General features: G+C 52.7%; 9 protein-coding genes across 9 annotated transcripts; 3 read left to right on the top strand and 6 right to left on the bottom strand.

The window, feature by feature from the left end:
- Nucleotides 1-121: 121 nt before the first annotated feature.
- Nucleotides 122-742, top strand: N0V89_010001 (uncharacterized protein; the record flags this gene model as incomplete). Its single annotated transcript, XM_056218746.1, has 4 exons — nucleotides 122-226; nucleotides 288-403; nucleotides 462-548; nucleotides 607-742. 4 exons carry the CDS (start codon nucleotides 122-124, stop codon nucleotides 740-742), a joined length of 444 nt encoding a protein of 147 aa, XP_056068011.1.
- A 368-nt stretch (nucleotides 743-1,110) lies between these two features.
- Nucleotides 1,111-3,290, bottom strand: N0V89_010000 (uncharacterized protein; the record flags this gene model as incomplete). Its single annotated transcript, XM_056218745.1, has 4 exons — nucleotides 1,111-2,500; nucleotides 2,554-2,641; nucleotides 2,694-2,842; nucleotides 2,986-3,290. The coding sequence occupies 4 exons, from the start codon at nucleotides 3,288-3,290 to the stop codon at nucleotides 1,111-1,113; spliced, it is 1,932 nt and encodes a 643-aa protein (XP_056068010.1).
- A 1,787-nt stretch (nucleotides 3,291-5,077) lies between these two features.
- Nucleotides 5,078-5,529, top strand: N0V89_009999 (uncharacterized protein; the record flags this gene model as incomplete). The annotated part of the gene is given in 2 exon segments (XM_056218744.1): nucleotides 5,078-5,086; nucleotides 5,101-5,529. 2 exon segments carry the CDS (start codon nucleotides 5,078-5,080, stop codon nucleotides 5,527-5,529), a joined length of 438 nt encoding a protein of 145 aa, XP_056068009.1.
- An 802-nt stretch (nucleotides 5,530-6,331) lies between these two features.
- On the bottom strand, nucleotides 6,332-7,985 carry N0V89_009998 (uncharacterized protein; the record flags this gene model as incomplete). The annotated part of the gene is made up of 5 exons (XM_056218743.1): nucleotides 6,332-6,540; nucleotides 6,607-7,028; nucleotides 7,079-7,423; nucleotides 7,473-7,900; nucleotides 7,953-7,985. 5 exons carry the CDS (start codon nucleotides 7,983-7,985, stop codon nucleotides 6,332-6,334), a joined length of 1,437 nt encoding a protein of 478 aa, XP_056068008.1.
- Nucleotides 7,986-9,644: 1,659 nt separating this feature from the next.
- Nucleotides 9,645-10,317, bottom strand: N0V89_009997 (uncharacterized protein; the record flags this gene model as incomplete). Its single annotated transcript, XM_056218742.1, has 2 exons — nucleotides 9,645-10,141; nucleotides 10,200-10,317. 2 exons carry the CDS (start codon nucleotides 10,315-10,317, stop codon nucleotides 9,645-9,647), a joined length of 615 nt encoding a protein of 204 aa, XP_056068007.1.
- A 1,455-nt stretch (nucleotides 10,318-11,772) lies between these two features.
- On the bottom strand, nucleotides 11,773-13,421 carry N0V89_009996 (uncharacterized protein; the record flags this gene model as incomplete). The annotated part of the gene is made up of 3 exons (XM_056218741.1): nucleotides 11,773-11,988; nucleotides 12,055-13,209; nucleotides 13,347-13,421. The coding sequence occupies 3 exons, from the start codon at nucleotides 13,419-13,421 to the stop codon at nucleotides 11,773-11,775; spliced, it is 1,446 nt and encodes a 481-aa protein (XP_056068006.1).
- Nucleotides 13,422-14,729: 1,308 nt separating this feature from the next.
- On the top strand, nucleotides 14,730-15,887 carry RFC4 (replication factor C subunit 4; the record flags this gene model as incomplete). The annotated part of the gene is made up of 3 exons (XM_056218740.1): nucleotides 14,730-14,821; nucleotides 14,872-15,715; nucleotides 15,762-15,887. The coding sequence occupies 3 exons, from the start codon at nucleotides 14,730-14,732 to the stop codon at nucleotides 15,885-15,887; spliced, it is 1,062 nt and encodes a 353-aa protein (XP_056068005.1).
- A 1,432-nt stretch (nucleotides 15,888-17,319) lies between these two features.
- Nucleotides 17,320-18,184, bottom strand: N0V89_009994 (uncharacterized protein; the record flags this gene model as incomplete). Its single annotated transcript, XM_056218739.1, has 3 exons — nucleotides 17,320-17,826; nucleotides 17,927-17,933; nucleotides 18,180-18,184. The coding sequence occupies 3 exons, from the start codon at nucleotides 18,182-18,184 to the stop codon at nucleotides 17,320-17,322; spliced, it is 519 nt and encodes a 172-aa protein (XP_056068004.1).
- Nucleotides 18,185-18,261: 77 nt separating this feature from the next.
- On the bottom strand, nucleotides 18,262-19,424 carry N0V89_009993 (uncharacterized protein; the record flags this gene model as incomplete). Its single annotated transcript, XM_056218738.1, has 2 exons — nucleotides 18,262-19,361; nucleotides 19,406-19,424. 2 exons carry the CDS (start codon nucleotides 19,422-19,424, stop codon nucleotides 18,262-18,264), a joined length of 1,119 nt encoding a protein of 372 aa, XP_056068003.1.
- Between the last annotated feature and the right edge of the window lie 83 nt (nucleotides 19,425-19,507).

The raw sequence follows: 19,507 nt of genomic DNA, 5'->3' as shown, positions 1-19,507 counted from the left end.
GCTGCTCCAAGCTCTTGCCAGTTCTGTTCTCTCCCATACCGCTCAACCCCTCGCAAGTCCCGAGTCTCTACATCACTTCACACCTCAAACACCACTCCACTTAGCAGGACCAGCCGTCAATATGCGCTTCTTTACCATTGCCTTCGCTCTGGCTTCGGCCACCACCGGCCTCGCTGCCGCCGTCGCTCGCGCAGATGCTGTCGAGGCCACAGTCCCCGTCACCCTTGTGAGAAAAGACCTTTGAACTCTAACAGCCTCTCCAATTGCTGGTGTACTGATAGATATAGATCGAGGCCTACAGCGAGAAGAGCTGGAAGGGCAACCAAATCAACATCGGGACCGACAGGGACGTGACTGACCACCCCGAGACGGATGGCAGCACCGCTACCTGCTTCAACGTGGCGTAAGTGCCTTCCACTTGTATACCGCAATTGTGTGAGGATGCTAATCTCACTTACTAGGCACAACTTCATCTCCTCGCTCACCATGACGCCCATCCTGGGAGCGCCTTGGAGCGGTATGCGGCCGTATGGCTGCAATCTCTATGCGTAAGTACCCCTCTCATCGACAGGTGAGCTTTTGGAACATTGACTGAACATACTATAGCGAGGACAACTGCAAGGGCCAGTCGGTCTGGATCGAGCAGGGGACCTGGGCTGATGTTTCCAAGCTGTCGGACTTGAACAGCATCGCCTTCGACAAGCGTACTTCGTCCCTCAAGTGCTGGCTGAGAGACTCTTAGTAGACGTCTCGCTGCTATGCGACTCTTCAGCGCCACGGCGAAGAGAGTTTGAGCACATGGTGCTATGGCTGAGATGATTACGGATGAGGCATGAAATGGTATGGAGTACGGAAAATGGAATGGAGTCAATGGTGTTCTCGAGCCGTCGTAAAGTCGTCGTCGTGCTCCAGGATTAGTATCTAGCTCATATGGAGGGAAGTGAATACACGAGTGTCAACTAAATTCCTGTTCTCACATGCTGCGACAATGAACTGAGAGAGACTATGACTGACAGTACGACTTTTATGCGCACGAATGCGCGAATACTCAATACCTACCACCAGGCATCGCCAACCGGACCAGGGAAGCTTGTAATTTATTCACGCCCTCTATGCTTTTTCAATGTTATCGAGTTCCATCGCCTCCGCAGTTCGAATACTGCTCCTCCGTCTACTCGCACCCTCTGCGTTTCGTCTACCTTCTTCCACTACACTCTCATGTCTCGATAACCTCCTGCCGCTCCTCTCGCCCCTCTCCGCCTCGTCACTCTCTGATAACACATCATCCCCGCTAGTTTCCGGCTCGATAATTTCGCCGTGGTTCCCGCCTACACTCTCCATCGTGAACGGGCTCGCCGTCGGCGCATCCAACACCCTCAACTCCGCCTCAGTGAACCACCTCGGCATACCCCACGTGCGCATAGGGATATACAGCAAGATAAACACCGGAAACCCAATCGCCGCAATCGTCTGCGTGATCGCGAACGTCGCGCCGAATCCAACCAGCTCCAGCGCGACAAACACCCAAATCGCGGACCGCCGTTCGATGCGCATGAGCGGGTCCGATCGCGGCGTGAGGTGCTTGTCCCGCGCGAGGAAGAGCAGTTTGAGCGTGATACCGTTGCCCTCCAGGGCCTGGATGCCCATTACGAAGAACAAGCCTGCGAGCACGGCCTGCGGGATGAGGTGCAGGACGATGAGGAGCGGGCCTGTCATGGTGCCCAATGTGAGGAGGCCCTGCGCGAGGTTCGAGACGCGTTGTTCTACAACGTGGTCGACGACGCGGCGGGTGTGGCCTTTGTTTGCCTCGTCATCGTCATCGGAGACGGTACGCGTTACGCAGAGGGAAGTTGTGTGGAAGGGTGCTTGTGGGATGAGGCCGTTGGGGAAGGGGATCCCGAGGAGGCCGGCGACGCCGGTGGTCAGGCCCAGGAGGAAGAGGTCCCAATGGAAGCCGGCGGGTTTCCGAAGGGGGAATTCGGTGCCTTGGGCGATGAGGGAGGATACGTTGTGGTCGAACCAGAAGAGGATTGTTAGGAGGACTGCGAAGGGGATGGCCAGGAAGACATCGCCGACGCTGATGTCCCAGAAGTGGATGAACCACCCGCGGTCGATGGTTGGGAAGAAGGCTTTGCTCGTGGGCAACTTGAGGAGCTCGATGTTCGCCATCTTGCCGATGTGGACGAAGCCGGTGAAGAAGACAACTGTCAGGGGCGTCCCGTAGTCTTCGATGAACTTGCGAATGTGGCGCTGGAAGAGGGCAGAGGTACCTAGGATGCCGCATATGTATGCAACACTTGTAACGAGCAGCGCAATGGCGATGGAGAGGTAGGCTGAGGCGTCTGATATCTCCCACTGGCGGGTGAGAACCTGTATACCCTTTTGCAGGTAAATAAATGCAACGTAGAATCCGAAAATGTCACAGGAGAAGCGAGTCACGTAGCGGAGGGCATTGCACGAGTTTGTGATGGCGAGGATCCAGTGAAATATCAGGGACCATCTGCATCATGTCAGCCGAATTGTACTTTCAATTGGGAGATGAAATAAGCTTACATCCCGATCCATGCCATGAAGGCAAAGTAGTTGGTGCCACGGGGTGTTATAATATCGTACACTGTGTAATTGAACACGGTTATAGGACCTTTTTCGGAGCTTAGCCGTTGACCCCTGTTCTTAGCATTGTGATAGCTCACCAGTCACGCCCACAATGACGAGCGGTTGGCATGCGGCCAGCGAGAACACGACAGATGCGAGTACCGACGATAAAAGGACCTCATTGACACCAAAACTTTGGTCTGTCTTCACGAACATGTCCAGACTAAAAGCCAAAGCGGGGAGAATGCTGGTCCACTGTCAGCCTAGGTCTTTTTCTCACGCAACAGCGGCACCACGTCCAGATTGATGGCAATTGCTTCATCTCATCTGGGTGTTCATGTCTTGCAAATGGGCTTTGTGGTAACTGAGTGTATTGATATGTATACATACTTCGCAAAATACATGTACACGGTCGCCGGAACCACGCGATAGTCCCACGCGTCCTTGAAGTCGCTCCAGTAGAACGGCGCTCTTCTCCGTATATCATTGTACATGCCAGCGAACAGCCGCGTCTTCCACCACGCATCCTTCTTCTTGCTCGCGCCCGATCGTCTACTTCCACGCGAGTTCTCGCGACTGAGGTGGCCTTCGCTCGGACTTTGCCATGTTTTCCTCGACCGGTTCGGAGATACGCCGCTGCGGAGGGCAACGCCATGGCTTTGCGTGGGTGCGGTAAGCGCCCCGGTTGGTGCCATGATGGGTAAAGTGAAAAATCTCAGGAAAGCTATAACTCGGCCAGAGCGGGCAACCACCGAAGTTTTATTTGCGCCATGCGGCGGTGAGGTGAGAGACGTCAGGGTCCTTAACCCCGATTATGCATGCACGTTCGTCCAAAGGTCCCGCAAAAACGTGGTGTGGAGTGGAGATCGAGCCGTCTTGAGGAACCGTTGGCTTGGCGCGCGTCATGGTGAGGTTCGTTGTATTCCCCAGCTCTATGATGTATGTCCCTGGGAACGAAAGCGTTTGATTGCTTGAAGCCAAATACTGAGGAGAGCATACCTCCAACCTGGCGGGAGAAAGAACGTCTGGTGTAGCTCTGATACCCACGTAGTACGAGCTGTCATATTATCACGGCTTTCCAGATGCGGTTTAGTATGGGTCTCCACTCAGCGCAACTCTGGCCCCGGCTCCAAAGATTTCTGCCTGAGCATACAATTAAGGATAAAATGTGAGCAATCTCGGTCACTGGCATCGCCTAGCTTGAAACAGCGATTAGTGTCCACAAATCTGGCTAAGAAGAGTATAGCCCGAAGAAGCGTTACAGTATTACCTATAGTACCTACTCTCTACCAATAAGAATGAAAAACCCGAGGGCTGACGGGCGCTGCCACCTCCGCGTTGATTGGAGATGGACCTTTCCTATAAGAGAAGAGCTTGAAAGCAAGCTATGAAAGATCCAGGTTTATCGCAAAAAGAAGAAAACCGTAGCCGCAATAAGTCATTTTCACCCACGAAGGAGACGATATCACGATATCACTTCGGCCTCCAAGCTCGAGTGGGCGTGGCTGAAGATGTCCCCAAAAGAGCATCATCCCCACCGTTTGCCCAATCGGCCGGCTTGTATCTATAGAATGAATGAATCAGCATGGTCAGCAAAGCAAGGTTTCGGATCGAACGTACCGTATTAGGCACATTGTTTTCGTGTCAACCATGGAATTGAGGGCTCCTTGATGGCCTAGTCCCCGGTGGTACTCTTGCATCCAGCTCTCAAAGGTGGCCGATTCCCCATAGTCATTGTCGCGATCCCACTACCACTGCCGCTCCAATTCCTCAGACTCATCCACAGAGGCATATTTCGACCCCGTCGGATGTCTCCGAACCTACTCCTTCACTTTCTGCACGCCGCTGTGGTACCATGGTATGTAGTCCATGTGTAGAACCACATCTAGAGCACTGACGGTATGATTTGTTAGGTCAATCTCGGAATCAACTTCGAATAGCCGATATTGGAAGATGGCCTCTTCTCCGAGAACAAGAGGTACAGCACATTTCTCGAGAATCTCAGACGCATGAGACGGTTTACCTTTGTCCTGATCTCGTCGAACAACTTTTTGGTTTCTGGAGGGTGACAAGAGCTGACACTTCCCTCAGGATAGAGGATTGCCGCACTGTCTCGAAATATTGGGTCACGAAACAAGGGACCATCTCTAGAGATTCCTTTCGAGGCTGCTCCCGAAGTAGGCTCCCAGACATGGGCTTTTCCATCGCGGTCGCGTTGTCGTTTCTATGAATGCCTCGAGTGTGAGGCCAGCCAATGCTCGGCTGAGGAACAGCTTCGAATAAAAGTCCCCTTGAGAGGAAGTAAAAGGTGCCTACCCCGCGATATGAGATTTCGCTGTCGCCAAGAATGTGGCTGCGCAATACCGGTGAAGCCCTTCAAGGATTGTGCGAGGCACATTGATAGGCTGACATGGCCAGCCTCACGACGACATGGTCATGAACATCCAAACGAACAACTACATATCGTCACAAGTACTCTACTATGTCTGAAGTAATTGAAAGAAGCCAGGCCGAGTGCAAGATCCAGACCGCCTCGATGGCATACCGCTGCTGTCCACATTCATGGCAGCTGACGAAGATGCCGCCATCTTCCGCAGCTTCACACGACTTGGGATGCGAAACCTTCTGCATCTACAGAGTCGCCTGAACGAGTTGGAAGCCAAGTTGGACACCATGGACATGGAAGATACACAGGGACCAGATCTACATATGTACCTGCGACGCGGAGCCAAAGCCTACGATTCAATACGTGATGCAGCGGCTCAGTATGAGGCGTGGCTGAAAGGAAGAGGGGAGGGCATATCCGGGACATTTCCCCTCGAGATGATGTTTCCTAAGCATTGCTACGAGCGCGTGAAGGTTCATGAAGAGATTGACACTATTCTTCATCAGTACCGTACTACTATCATCACATCTATCACGCTTCCTAGCTAATATACATCAAGGCCGAGCAACTATCGACGAACACCAGATTCGGTCACTCCCCAAGTCATCGCAAAATGCATTGGCGACCTTCAAGCGGTACTTCAACACCGGTGCCTGACTTATTCTACTTCCCACCACGCCGCGTGCAGATCCTCAGCTACACGATCACTGCCATCCTGTGCGGCATCCTACTAGTTGGTGCCATGGTCTGCCTCTCGCTACTCGACGAACGCTCTTGGAAGCTTAGAATCGCCCTCGTGGCACTCTTCACATTCCTGTTTGCGGCCTTCGTAGCATTATTGACCAATGCGAAAAGAGCCGAAGTGTTTGGCAGTACAGCAGCGTATGCAGCAGTTCTGGTAGTATACGTAAGTGCTGGGTTTGGAACAGGCGGAAGAAGCGATAAAAGCGGCAGCATGTAGTGCGCTATACCGTAGAAGAAAAGCGAACGAACTATCAAGCACCGTTCAAGAATAATAGTGGAGCAAGCAGGGAGCTCTATATACCTTTGGCATCACAACATACCAAATGTTCTCGATGCCTTACAGGAGTTTCTCTAAATCTATGTACTAGAGGAGGCTGATTATTAGCTGAGTTCTGAGTTCTGTTCAATCTGGATTTCTGGGCTGGGTAGGACCTTTGAATTCAGCGCAAACTTGTCCTACTGAGGTAAACAGGCCAATAGCTAGCGATCTATACTACACATCCTGACTGAAAAACTGTCAAAAGAGTACCCAGAGCCGTGGAAGGTGGGCAAGGAAACTTTCGTAAGACACAACCATGTTTCTACCGCAAGACGTACACATCTACTTTACACAGCCAAGCTAATGCTAATACTCTTCGCCTGCAAATACGCATACAGCCCCTCCTTACCAAGCTCCCTACCCTGACCGCTCTGCTTGTACCCTCCAAACGGCGACCCAAGATTCGGCATGAAAGGCGCATTCACACCGACGGTACCAGCCTTGATCTTAGAAGCTACCCTTACCGCACGGCCTGTGCTGCCGGTATAAACCGTTGCTATTACGTGTCAGTCGCTTCACTCACAACTTCAGATCATGGCGTTCAAAACCACGAGAGACTTACCGGACAGTCCGTAACTAGTATCATTCGCCAACTTGATAGCCTCCTCCTCAGTCTCAAACGTCAAGACGCTCAGCACCGGCCCGAAGATTTCCTCCTTGTAGATCCGCGCATCCTTCGCTGGGTTCAGGAAGATGGTAGGCTGCACGAAGGTTCCCTTGTCGCCTTTGCGCTCGCCGCCAACGAGCAGCTTCGCTTCTGACTTGCCTGCCGCGATGTACCCCATGACGCGCTCCAGCTGGGCCTTATCGGCGAGAGGACCGATAAATGTGTTGGGCGAGTTGGGGTCGCCGACGGCGCCGTCGAAGCCTGTGAAGCGCGCTTTGAGGCCTTCGATGAATTTGTCGGCGATGGACTTTTGGACGAAGAGCCGGGAGGCTGCGACGCAGACTTGGCCGGAGTTGAAGAGGAAGCCTTGGGAGTTTCTGATGGCTTGTTAAATCCTGGGAAGGTTGTGAGGAGGGGAGATGCATACCCAGTCAAGGCGCTCTCGATGTCTGCGTCGTCGAAGACAAGAGAGGGCGACTTGCCGCCCAGCTCGAGGGTGACCTTCTTCAAGTTGCTCTTAGCTGCTGCCTCGATAACCCTGCGCCCACTTGGTCCACTGCCGGTGAAGGATATCTTATCGATGTCCATATGCGACGCCATGAGAGCGCCAGTTGTGCCGTCTCCAGAAACAACGTTGAATACACCAGCAGGGAATCCAGCCTCTTTTATCAATCGCGCGATGACAAGCACGCTGAAGGGCGACTTCTCTGAAGTCTTGTAGACAACCGTGTTACCCGTAGCCAATGCAGGAGCTACCTTCCAGGACAGTGTTCTGCCATCAGATCAGCTTGCAGCTCCATTATCACCTCATGAAGACTCACGAAATAGTGACATTCCAAGGCCCAATACCAGCACACACGCCAATCGGCTCATACTGAACGATATTGAGCCGGTTGTCCTCGGAAAGAAAAGCCTGACCCTCAATCTTATCCGCCCAACCAGCGTAGTATCTGAACGTCTGCGATGTGACAGGGACGACGAATCCGCCGGCAATTGAAGCCGGCTGGCCCATAGCTTTTACCTCTTCCTTGACAAGCTCATCCTTGTTGGCATCGATGAGATCGGCGAACTTGTTGAGCAGAGCTGCACGCTTGGCAGCAGGCGTAGCTGCCCATGGCTCGAAGGCCGCGCGGGCGGCGGCGACGGCAGCATCGACTTCAGTCTCGCGGGCGCAGTTGATCTTGCCGACAGACTCGTCGGTGGCGGGATTGAAAACCTCGTAGGTTGCGGACGAAGAGCCGGCGACCCACTGGTGGTTGATGTTAGCAATGGTTACAGAGATTCATAGGAACTATAGGTACCTCGTTGTTGATGAAGTGCGAGTGTTCGACCATGTTGCTAGTCTTGAGGTTCTTTGGGTATCACAAGGCGGAATAAGACAGACAGAGTAATAAGACCTTACAGCGCGATTCCACCGCGCCTCTTATACGCCGCAAGCTCCTCCACAAGCATGCATGCACGATACCTTCTAAATTCTGACTCGCTTCCCTTGTCGCATGCACATCGCAGGCTAGGCTAAAGGTAGCTTTCTCGATTGACCTACCGTAGCTACCGGTCTAATTTTGGGCCCGATTAGTATGCATCTAAGTAATCAAGTGTTGCGCAGAGCCATTCCTATACCATTTGGACGGCGGTATTCACGTTTACGTCCGGTGTGGAAGATCTACAAGAACTGCGGAATTACGTCGGTGTAAAGGCCGCTGGGCTATGTACGCCGTAGCGCCCTTGCGGAAATCGACCGTCCCACTATCTAGCTCTTTTCATTTCAAGCAATGGCTACATGTAGTATGGTGAAGTCCACGATGTAGTCGAGGCAAGGGTTGGGGTACCCCGCCTGTCGCTTGATTCCCTGCCATAAGCGCTTTTTTACTACCGTATTAGAAGCTGACGACAGCGGCAGACCGTCAGCAAGGCCTTCTTCTGGCTTTGACACCCTGGACGATGCATCTCGGATGTTCCAGATTTTAAGCGGTGTATGACTAGGAACTTGGCACAGCCGAGGTGTCCCAATTAGTGACTGATGGTATTTGAAGATCATTCAAGTTACACCAGAGCCGAGGAGCCTGAAGATGCAAAAGCGAATTCTGAACAGCATGATTAGTAGCTTATTGAAGCCGCCTGGTGCTTGGCCGTCCTCAAATGTGAATCAGCTTGTATCTGGACGATGATGTTTGCTCCGACTCCTGCCGAATCTCCAGTATACAATCTCCCCCGGCTCGGAGGCTTGTCGGGTATGCGTACGAAGGATCTCCAGGCTGGCAGTGGCCATTTTCCATACACATTTCGTTGTTGCAAACCCTCCAATCCTCCCGCCTTGGTCCGAAGCCTGTGATGAGGATAGAAATCTCCGAGCCACCACGACGATTGTGTCCCAAGCGTTTTCCTAAACGAGAAAAGCCCAATCCTTCGCCCTCGGCGGCTGCCTATGGAAGAGCGCAGTGGAAGTCCACCCCACGGTGCCTCCCACACGTGCGGAACGGAATGGAAACATCTAGCCATCCGGTTCTATGCGGTCCGATTCCCATCGGGACCTGGATTATAGTTCGGTGCGTGTGCGAAGTAATCCATCCGTACAAGACAGCTCTGTCGCAACAACCTTGGAAGAGCGGGAATCACGCGACGCAGGCACTGTAGCGTGCGGAATCGTTCCGCGGTCGAGTACCATGGTAGATGGCGCATCGTCAGGGATGTAGGTTGAAGTGAGGTGTAATGTCCAGAGTTCAAGGTACTGCAAGGAGTACGATGGCGTGATGACCAAATCGATGGCGGGTGAGATCTTTACCGGCAAATCCTAGCCTATCTGCACTCGCCTGCATGTAAATTTCTCTTATTAGGCATGGTCTCGAGTATCTATCTCCCAGCATCCAGATAACTGCATTTTGTGATTTCAATGACAATATACATTAAGCTATTTAGGTCGTTTCCCACGATCGTTTTGTGTCCCTCAAGACATTTCCGGTGACCTTACCGTGTAGATCCACCATAGCCATCCGCTACACAAACTCCCGATACACCGTCACCTTCTGACACGTGGGATTCTGCGGCACACCCTCGACGCCGATCTTCCAATTCAACGTGTAATAAAGGTAACTCCAACGCGTCAAACAGATGTACCAGTTCTCTACCTTCTGCGGCGTGTCCAGCCGCTGTGGTGGAGTCACCGTGTCATCGAGGTATCTCGCGAGGTACATGCATCCTGCGCTTGTAAATGATACGGATGTGTAGGATTCGTTGCCAGGGAAGAAGGTCGGATTCGAGACGTCGCTGAGGAAATCGTAACTGAATTGTAGGTACGAGGGAACGATGTCGCCGCCGTTGACGGTGAGGTTCCAGACAATCGGTCCGTAGGGGTCTCCATCGGCGCCTGGGACTGTGGGTTCGGCTTGCGTCTGCTGGTAGAAGGTGTCGTAGGAAGTGGAGTTGTTTGCGTGGGTGTTTCCGCTGGGGCAGAGTCCTTCGATTGCAGCGCCTTGGTGACAGGCTCCCAGGGCTGTGAAATGTCAGACGGCCTGTAAATAAGAGGGGAAGATTTTATGAAGAAGACATACTCTGGCCATCTAAAGTGGCATTGTCCGACTTCAGGAAGAGGCGGAAAGGCTTCGAGCTCTGGTCAAATTGAGCAAGGGCACCACTCGCAAGAATTGCGAGCACGAAGATTGACTTCATGTTTTCGGCTGCAGAGGTCTCGCTGCTATATGGCCTTCGTGATCAGGCGTTTCGATTTGGACTAGACAAGAGGGTGCAGTGTGGGCGGAATTAGGCGGTCGCGGTTGATGGTGCTGCGCGTTGGTAGGGTTAACAAGGACACAAGTAAAAGTGAAGAAGAAACAATATATGTAGTCCTACCGAAAAGCCATCACGAGGGAAACTGCGAGGGCGATATTGAATGACGTCTCGCAGGTGCAAGTCCTTGCAGCTTCCTCCGCAACGAGCTACCACGGTTACTTGCATTGGCGTCGAACTACGCTGCTACCCGTATAGGGCTGGTATTGTCCTATAAGTAGCCGACCTATTCAGGCTGCAGCAGTGTACAAGAGCGTTGGCTTGACAGTGGAACTTGCTGAATATTCGAGGGTTCAGGTTTGCGTGAAGCACAGAGGGTGCCTTATTCGGCAGTCTCGTCCACATGGCAGAGCTGGTCGGAAGACAACATCGAGTGGACTCCAAGCGACCGGATCGTGTGGAGACGTACTTACCCCTCTAGAATACAAGGGCCCTGCAATGCGGGTGGTTGTTGCACTAGGATCTGGGCGAAGCTGTGTGCGGGGTCATAACAAAGCCAATTGAACCCTCCATCCTCCTATGAGACCCTGAACCAGATTCCATGCGAGGCAAAGCGACGTCCTTATGGAAATTCTGATGCGGACGAAACCACGAATCGTTGATTCCATGCAGGTACCCACGGCAACCCTCGTGGGTGGCACGCTGCGTTAAGACGGTGCTCGTTGCCGGCGAGACTGTGAAACATGTTCCATCCACCAATGATTAATCGGTACGACGAGGCTGTACTTCCGTTCCACGAACATCGGGCTGGCAGGTGTCAGATCTCATGACATGATAGCGGGGCTGACAATGATGGGTAGCGTACGTAGTGGGCGTCGTCATCATCAGTGATGGTGGAAGAGCTAAGAGCTAGAAAGGCAAGCTGATGTGGCACGGTATGGCATGAGCGCTAGAGAGGTGGCAGAGAACTGTTTTGGAAGTGTTATGCTGAAAGCATCCCTGTGCTGCGGGATGCCTCAATCGCGTTTCCACAAGAAGTGAAAAGGACAAGATTTTGTGGTTGTGCTGCCTTTACCAAGGAGCCGATCCGGACAGGATGCAGAGCTCAGTAACAACATGTATCACATTCAATGACATCACATGCAGCGTCTTATGCCTCCAGCGAGACATTATGTGCTAATTCCTTCCAAAAGCGTGTACATTTACGCTATACAATATGCAACAGTAAAAGCTATGTAACTAAAATGCACCCATAAGAGGCCTAACAAGCCAATGTATCATGGTAATATGATTTCCGAATGCCCAATGTCTCCAAGCCTTTTAACACCGGCTTATGCAAATTGCGATCTAGATCGTGTCGTTAAATATTCAAGGAAATATAGTTGTACAAGGTTAGGCTCAAAATCCATTGAAGCCCATCATGAGCCCAGCGCCGGCGAGCGCGGCACCAGCAGCGTGCCATGGCATTGGAGTCGCGGCGGGAGATCCGAAACCACTTGATTCCGGGTTGCTACCGCCAATTGAGCCTGTGACTGAGGGACCGCCAATGCGGCCACCGCCGCCTTGTACACTCAGAGAGGAGATAGCGTTGGGGACTGATGTAGCGCTGGGTATCTAGTGCAAGGTCAGTCTTACTTCAAATGAATGAGGGAAATGGGGTAGGGCTGTTGTAGGACGTACCCCGTCTGATCCAGATTCAATCTCTTTTACATTGGAGGCCGTGGCGTTGAAAACAGTCTGTGCAAGCCCTATTTGGTTGTTCTCGAGATCGTAGACGACGTAGGCCGATCGCAAGAAGGTGTCGCCAAGGACTGAGATCGAGTCACCGGATGGACCAATTCCCAGGATACAAATAGGCTCGCCCCGCTGGTAACCCATGACCAGTACAAGCTCGTTGAGAGGAACCGAGATAGTGGGACCGTCGGATGAGAAGGTGAAATCAATCGATCCGTCCTGGTTCGCGAGATCACAGTCGCAGATAGCAGCGCCCTGTGAAGAGTCATACTCCGCATTGTACTTACTGTACAACGCTGTGGCGACGTTGTCAGGCAGATACATGAGAGACGATCCGGAGTCGAGAAGCACTGCCACACTCTCGTTCTCGAATATGGAACCCTTGTCGCCGTCCTCGCCCATAGCAGTCAATGCAATGATGAATTCGGCGTATGTGTCTGATTCAGCGATGATCGGGAGCGTGCTGAGAGTTCCGTTGAACTTGTCTGTATCGACGCCGCCGAAGAGGATGCTGCCAGTCGACGCATCCAAGTCATTGAGCCAAAGCGAGTAGGCGTTGGTGTTGATCGTCTTATCATCGACCAGCTTCTGAGGCAGATTCGAGTAGGGGTCCAAGCCTGCACGGTTAACTTGGACCTCGTTGACCCGGTAGCCGATGCCCAAGATGCCCTCCGGAGAGCTCGATGTATATCCGATTCCGAATTGCAGGTCCTCAACTGTCAAGTCCGGGTTGCTCAGTTTGAACGTGTCTGTAGCATAGTCGCCCGATGCGCCCGATCCGTCTACGTACGAAATGTTGAAAACACTGTTCACGTAGTTGTATGATGACGAGTCATTTGCGTTATAGGTGCCCGCTACGGAGCAAGGCTGGCCGATGTTTGAGCATAGGCGGGAGTTGGCAGCATTGACCCAGAGATCGCTGCTGCCTGTGTCAATGTGGAGGCGGAAGTTTTGTTCGGGTGTCCCTAAACTGGCGTTCATGAAGTAGAGCGTCTCGAGGTTGTCCAGCGTCACTTGGACGGTATCGCGCCTACGTAACCGATCGTGTTCGAGAGGGTTTACATTGCGGCGATTGATGTCGAATTTGACCACTTTTGGGTTCTGCAACAGTCAGCCTCTCTTGCGCACACATGGTAAAGTCAAGTCCCATGCGCGCATCCTGGTGCTCTTTGAGGCTGTTGCCAAGACGGGTGCGGGAGGCTCAAGGAAAAGGTATGGGGAAGCCAAGAGGCGCTTACTTCGCGTTGCACAAGCGTGAAGGCCGATGCCGACGTCACCAGCTGCGCGGCCAGCGCCAGCGTTGAGCCCTTCATTGTCGAGCTGTGGTAGGATGGGTGTGTGAGCGACTGCCTCGTATATACAATGCTGCCGGAAGGGGCACGGCGAGATCGACCTGACGCTCGAAGAGTTAGAGGCTTGCAGTGGGGACCGATGTGCAACGCGCGTACCGGGATGCAGCGTACCTGCGACAAGGGGCCAGAAACGATGTGCACAACCCAAACGGCGCAGACAAACGTAACGAGCAACTATCGAAGAGCAGGCAGGAGCAGCCACGGATAGATGAGGCGAGTAAAAGCGCTCGTGTACACGCAACCTGCCCAGGTCTTATGGGAAGGCTGAGGCGAAAATAGCGATGACGCGTTAATCCAGATCAGTTTGGTTTCGAGGCCGGGATGCAGCGGCACTGACTACGCCTGCCGACCATAACATTGGCGCCGGTGGATTTGACCCTGGGCAGGCCGCCATAACCAACGAGCTTTGTGTTCGGTGCGAGCAGGCTTGCGTGGCGCGTGGCGGTGCTCGTGTTTTCGACTTGGGCTGTGACGACTGCAAAGACATGTCCCAATAATCCAAATCGATCCGCTTTACCGCCCCGATGGCGCTACACAATTGTGCATCTCCGGTCGCAGAAGCAATCGCATCTGGTTACAGTTATAAACAGGTGCTCACTTGTCAGCATTTCTGCGCTCGTTACGTATCAGCGCTGGGCACTTGTGCTTCATCCGCGACGTGATCAGGCACAGACAGAAAGCACAAAGAGACATCTTCGTCCTTTTCTGTGCTTTCTTGGTGTGTAACGGCATGACCGCACCATTGCGCCTCCCCAAGTCGCCAGGCCATTCAGTCAGCGTTGCCTAGGCGAGTTGATGTAGCCCGAATTTCGTCTTTGTCTGCACGGAGTTACGCCCTATTCGTACCCAGTACGAGGCGCCAGCAGCCCGTGCTAAGTCTTTACGTGCGAGTGAGGAGGGCAAAAGGCAAATGTCCTGCCTGGCACGCCGTTTTCCAGGAGCTGGTAAATGAGCTGCACACGCTCCAGGCCTCAGATTGAGATCTCCGTGTAGTGGGCTGAGAGGCGAGGCTGTGAATACGTGCGCGAAATTAGAGGAGAGCGTTGTAAGGAGCACATTGGACTGAGGTTGGAGGGCAGACAGAGCGAGGTCGAAAGACGCTATGCAGCAGACTCCAGCTCACTGGGTCGTTGGAACGTCCCTTCGTAGACATCTGGAGGCTCACACGGCAAACTCGGGGCACGTGTGTGGTCGCCCAGAAAGGCCTAGCGCGGCATAGAACGCGCTCGAATCGATTTACGCGTCGTCCCGCGGCGACAACTCATCATCATGGCGAAAGCAGAGTCCTCCAAGGCGGCCGCCAGCAATGGCATCAAGGCCAATCCCAACGCACAAGGAGGTGCTAACTACGAGCTGCCATGGTAAGTTCACACTTTGCATTTACTATCAGAAGCAAGCTGAGACGGTGCAGGGTGGAGAAATACCGACCTGTGTTCCTCGACGATGTCGTCGGCAATACAGAGACAATCGAGCGCCTCAAAATCATTGCAAAGGATGGAAACATGCCGCACGTCATTATATCGGGAATGCCTGGTATCGGAAAGACGACTTCGATCCTCTGCCTCGCGCGTCAGATGCTCGGTGATGCATACAAAGAAGCCGTGCTCGAGCTCAATGCTTCCGACGAGCGCGGTATCGACGTTGTAAGAAACAGAATAAAGGGTTTTGCGCAGAAGAAGGTGACCCTACCTCCAGGCAGGCAGAAGTTGGTCATCCTGGACGAGGCGGACAGCATGACGAGCGGAGCACAACAGGCGCTGCGACGGACGATGGAGATTTACAGCAGCACCACTCGATTCGCTTTCGCTTGCAATCAGTCGAACAAGATCATCGAGCCTCTGCAATCCCGCTGCGCCATCCTGCGATACGCCCGCCTTACCGATGCCCAAATCGTGCACCGGCTTATGCAGGTCATCGAGGCAGAGAACGTGGAATTCTCGGACGATGGCGTTGCTGCTCTTGTCTTCTCAGCCGAAGGCGACATGCGGCAAGCTATAAACAACCTGCAATCGACGAACGCTGGTTTTGGGTTCGTAAATGGGGACAACGTCTTCAAGGTGGTGGATAGCCCGCATCCAATCAAAGTCCAGGCTATGATCAAGGCATGCCACGAGTGCAGGGTAGACGATGCTCTCACAACATTGAAGGAGCTCTGGGATCTGGGATATAGCTGTCACGACATCATCAGCACCATGTTCAAGGTCACAAAAACGATCGATAGCCTGAGCGAACACGCGAAGTTGGAGTTTATCAAGGTACGTGAACCGGCGGGTACCATTTAACAGGTCTAATTATGCGTAGGAAATCGGCTTCACTCACATGCGCATCCTCGAAGGCGTTCAAACACTCCTCCAACTCTCCGGCTGCGTCGCACGTCTCTGCAAGATAAACATGCAACCGCAACTGTTCGCACTTCCTTCGAAATAGATACGAATTATGCATTGCATTTAGCACGGTGTTGGGGCGTCAGTGTTATGTGCATGGTCATGGAAATCTTGAGCGGGTTCGGCTACATTTTGATGCAATATATTCCATACACCGATTTCTTCGCACGTGGTACGGGCAGCACAACATGTAAGGCAAAAGCTGCGAAGTCACTCCAAATTCGCGTAACACACTTGGTCCTGTCTTGAGCAGTGCCTTATGCGGTGTAGTCAGCTCTGCACGCATTGCTACAAAAGGAATTCATTGGGTCAGGTTGGAAGAGAAAGCATCTCATGAAATATTCACGAGCGCATATTCAAGAATACTGCAAAACATGCTTCGGTGTTTGACAGGACTAATGTTGCTACCAGATGCCTCGTTTCCGCTTGGCTCTTCAGTATTTCAAAGCATGCTTATGGATCCGCAGAATTGTCCAATGCCCAAGCTGATCAGGAAGAGACGTTTGTGAGGCGTTTAGGGGACAGAGGAGCGGCGGTCGGAAAGGTCTGAAGGCGGTAGATAATCACTTCAAGGATTGGCTTGCAGGTTCCGACGTTGAGCATTCTTGGAAGTTGGTGCTGTGGGTTCGAAGGGGGAAGTAGAGTCACAATTTGCATGGAAATCCAACCACAAGCACAAATACATTCGGCGATCCAACTGGTGATCATTCACACCCTGTGGGCAAGAAGAGATTGGTGCAATGCAATCTCAAGATGTATGAACAGAGCCAGAGACGGCGCTGCTATCCTAGTACCAAACGAACTTGAGAAGGGCGTCTTACCCTGCCATGCGCGAAACCACGCCCAAGCCTTGCTGTTGTTCATATACCCGCACATCCGTCTAGAGCTCTTACATGCACGCCAGCCAAGCCGCCCAGGCCATAATGAGGGTCCATCAATCCTCCGTCTCTTGCCGCCGTGCAAGCCCTTCAGTTTGAGCCCCTCCCGGCAAGGCCCACCCCTTTGTCCACCTCTGGTCATGACTGAGTCCCAGTGCCTTTGATCCGTCAGTACCTGCCCGCTGTCTTATGATTGGTTCACTGATCCGTCTATGTCTGTGCCCAGCAGGGGCTGGCTGAGCTGTGGGAGCAGGCGGAGTTGTCGTGGAAGCCCGAGTATTCTCGGTGCCTAATTCCGAAGCACCCGCTTGATTCGAGCTTGCGGACGCCAGGGTGACGACAACTTTGTCCGTCATACTTGCGCTCCCGTCTACTTGGCAAGATAAGGCTTTTGGAGACGAGAGCGTGCGATCGGCCGGGTGTATTGTTCGGATCAGGACTTTTACTCCCCCTTTGTTCAACTTCGTTGGTGGAAGTGGATCAACCATTGGCATTGGAGACGTTGGCCGGACTGGTGCCCTGCACTTATCTTTATTTGGGATCCCTGTTCGAGCAGAAAGTTTCATCCCATTAGCATCTGTTGGTTGAGGTGGAACGTCACTGAATTGTAGAATGGATGTAGATGGAAGGCTTTGACTTACCATCTACTCCGTGCTCTGTCTTGCAAACGTCCATGTTCGCCAGATCAAACAGTGTATTACAGTGTGCAGCGTCATCATCCACAACAGCATCGCCTTGATCTGTCGTAGCTGGATCTTGTGCTTTGGCGGGCTCTGCTTGTTGTTGATTGTTGTCTGTTTGCTCACGATCGCCTGCCGCCTCGGTAACAGTGGCGGTGATGGAATCTTCCGGCGTGACCTTGTTGTCAGGCTGGGTTGAGCTGTCTAGGTTTTTTCGCTGAAACGCTTGAGCCCATTCGTGCTGGGGCAAGCCCATAGCGCGCAGAAGGTAAGCTGTAGGACCAGTCTCATCGTGTGCGTACTCTATAGAAACCCTGTCGTCGGGTTCGGGGGGCGAATCGGGCACAGGGGTTTTCTTGCTCGGACGACCGTCAACGTCGCTATCCTCGTCGGAAACATCATCGAATGCATAGGGTTCCTCGATCTAGAGCACATATATGAGTTTGCCGTTGCTGTGATGTCGCCACGAACTTACAACCTTTGAACGTATATAAGCCTCCGCCAGCTGCATCAACAGCGTTAACCCCGAGCCTAAGGCGATGCCCACGCTGAACCAAGTTGCTTTGAGAAATTTCATTGTATTGAAGTTAACGATTGGATAATAATGATGCTTTGGTGAGGTAGAAGTAGCTGTATTGATACTCTAAAGCAAAGTAGCACTAAGCGGCCGCGAAGGTACATTAAGAAAGTGGAAAGAACATAGGGTGTTAATGAGCAGCCAGTGCTGAGAGCGTGCAGGTAGGCAGTCGCGACCGAATAACCGAAGGAACACCGGACCCCATGGCTGTTCAGCATAGCCAGCCTTCAAAGCATTCCTTCTGAACCAGATAGCTCACATCCGCCCCGCCCCGCCGTGAAGTTATACAGTCGACTTTGCCGGCGATTCTGTCATTTGCGTGCCTCGTGGCTTTGCGCCCGCTTTCTTACCCGTAAGATGCTTCCCGATATATCCTCTCGAACCCCAGAGATGGAACGGGTCAACTGCACCGGCGAGTACATTCCTCTTGTTACTCTTCTTTTCGGCTCGTAGGCGCGCCAATTCTTCATCGCTCATGTCCCAAAACTGCGTCTTCTCGTCACGTCCGGTAAACAAACCCCAAATATCGAACGGATCAAAGAGTGTCACAATCCAGGGTCGGTCGTCGGCCCATCCTGGTCCACGGCGTTCTGTTATGCCATCTCTGTCAAGGAATACGGAGTTCGAGCGAGGCAAACGCTTGCCTGGGTGGAAGACATTTAAGAGAGTCGTGTTGCAGAACATGATGACGGCTTCGAAGATCCAGAAGAAAATCTCGTTCTTGTATATGGTACTGTCCCAGCCCTCAGTGTATTCGACCAGACGGTATATGCAGCGAATTGTGACGATGGTAGCGGATACGTATAGGACGTATAGTACGATTCGAAGGTCTCGTGAGAGCAACTTTGCTTTGTTGGCGCGCATGTGGAACTGCGCAGCGAGGATGCCGAAAGAGCCAAACAGCGCTACTTGGAGGGACAGTGATGCCGTAACGAGGTTCGCTCCTAGTTTGCGCTGTTTCGCTGTCATGGATGAGTTCGCCATCCGCCATGCGCCTTGTCCGATGAGTATCTCACAGACAGCATCGAGGCCGACAAACGTGGTGGCGACGCGTCCTGGGTGCATTGGTGCGAGATATGGGATGTAGTATAGGATCCGGGATAGGATGAAGTAGTTTATGAGCGCATAGACGGGCGGACCGGACATGATGAGTACAGTGGAGGCGATGAGATACGTGAGATTGTCCGTATGATACGCCCCAAGCTCACGAATGATGAATCCGGCTATCATCACTGCTGCTGCCCATGGAAGTAGGACAGTCGTCCGCCAGGACCCGTGCTTGATCGTCTGCCAAGCGTGAATGATGCCTGAGATGAAGAAAAGGATTATGAAGACGATAGGGGCAGCTTTAGTTGGCGCGTAATACCAAATGCTCCCCGGTGCTGGATGCGTTAGCTCTGAGAAAATGCATCCATAGGGAACTCACAGTAATCTCCCATGCCCATCTTGGAGAGTTGATGAGACTTTTCTTAATCGCAGTATAGGGTCGTGCAATGGCGGATGCAACAATCAAGCTTGGTACAACGAA

Source organism: Didymosphaeria variabile (assembly GCF_027946475.1).
Source record: "Didymosphaeria variabile strain IMI 356815 chromosome Unknown scaffold_7, whole genome shotgun sequence".
In the NCBI taxonomy this organism is placed as follows: Eukaryota; Fungi; Ascomycota; class Dothideomycetes; order Pleosporales; family Didymosphaeriaceae; genus Didymosphaeria; species Didymosphaeria variabile.
The sequence above is the reverse complement of the archived record's forward strand: the minus strand, read 5'-3'. Positions and strand labels throughout refer to the sequence as shown.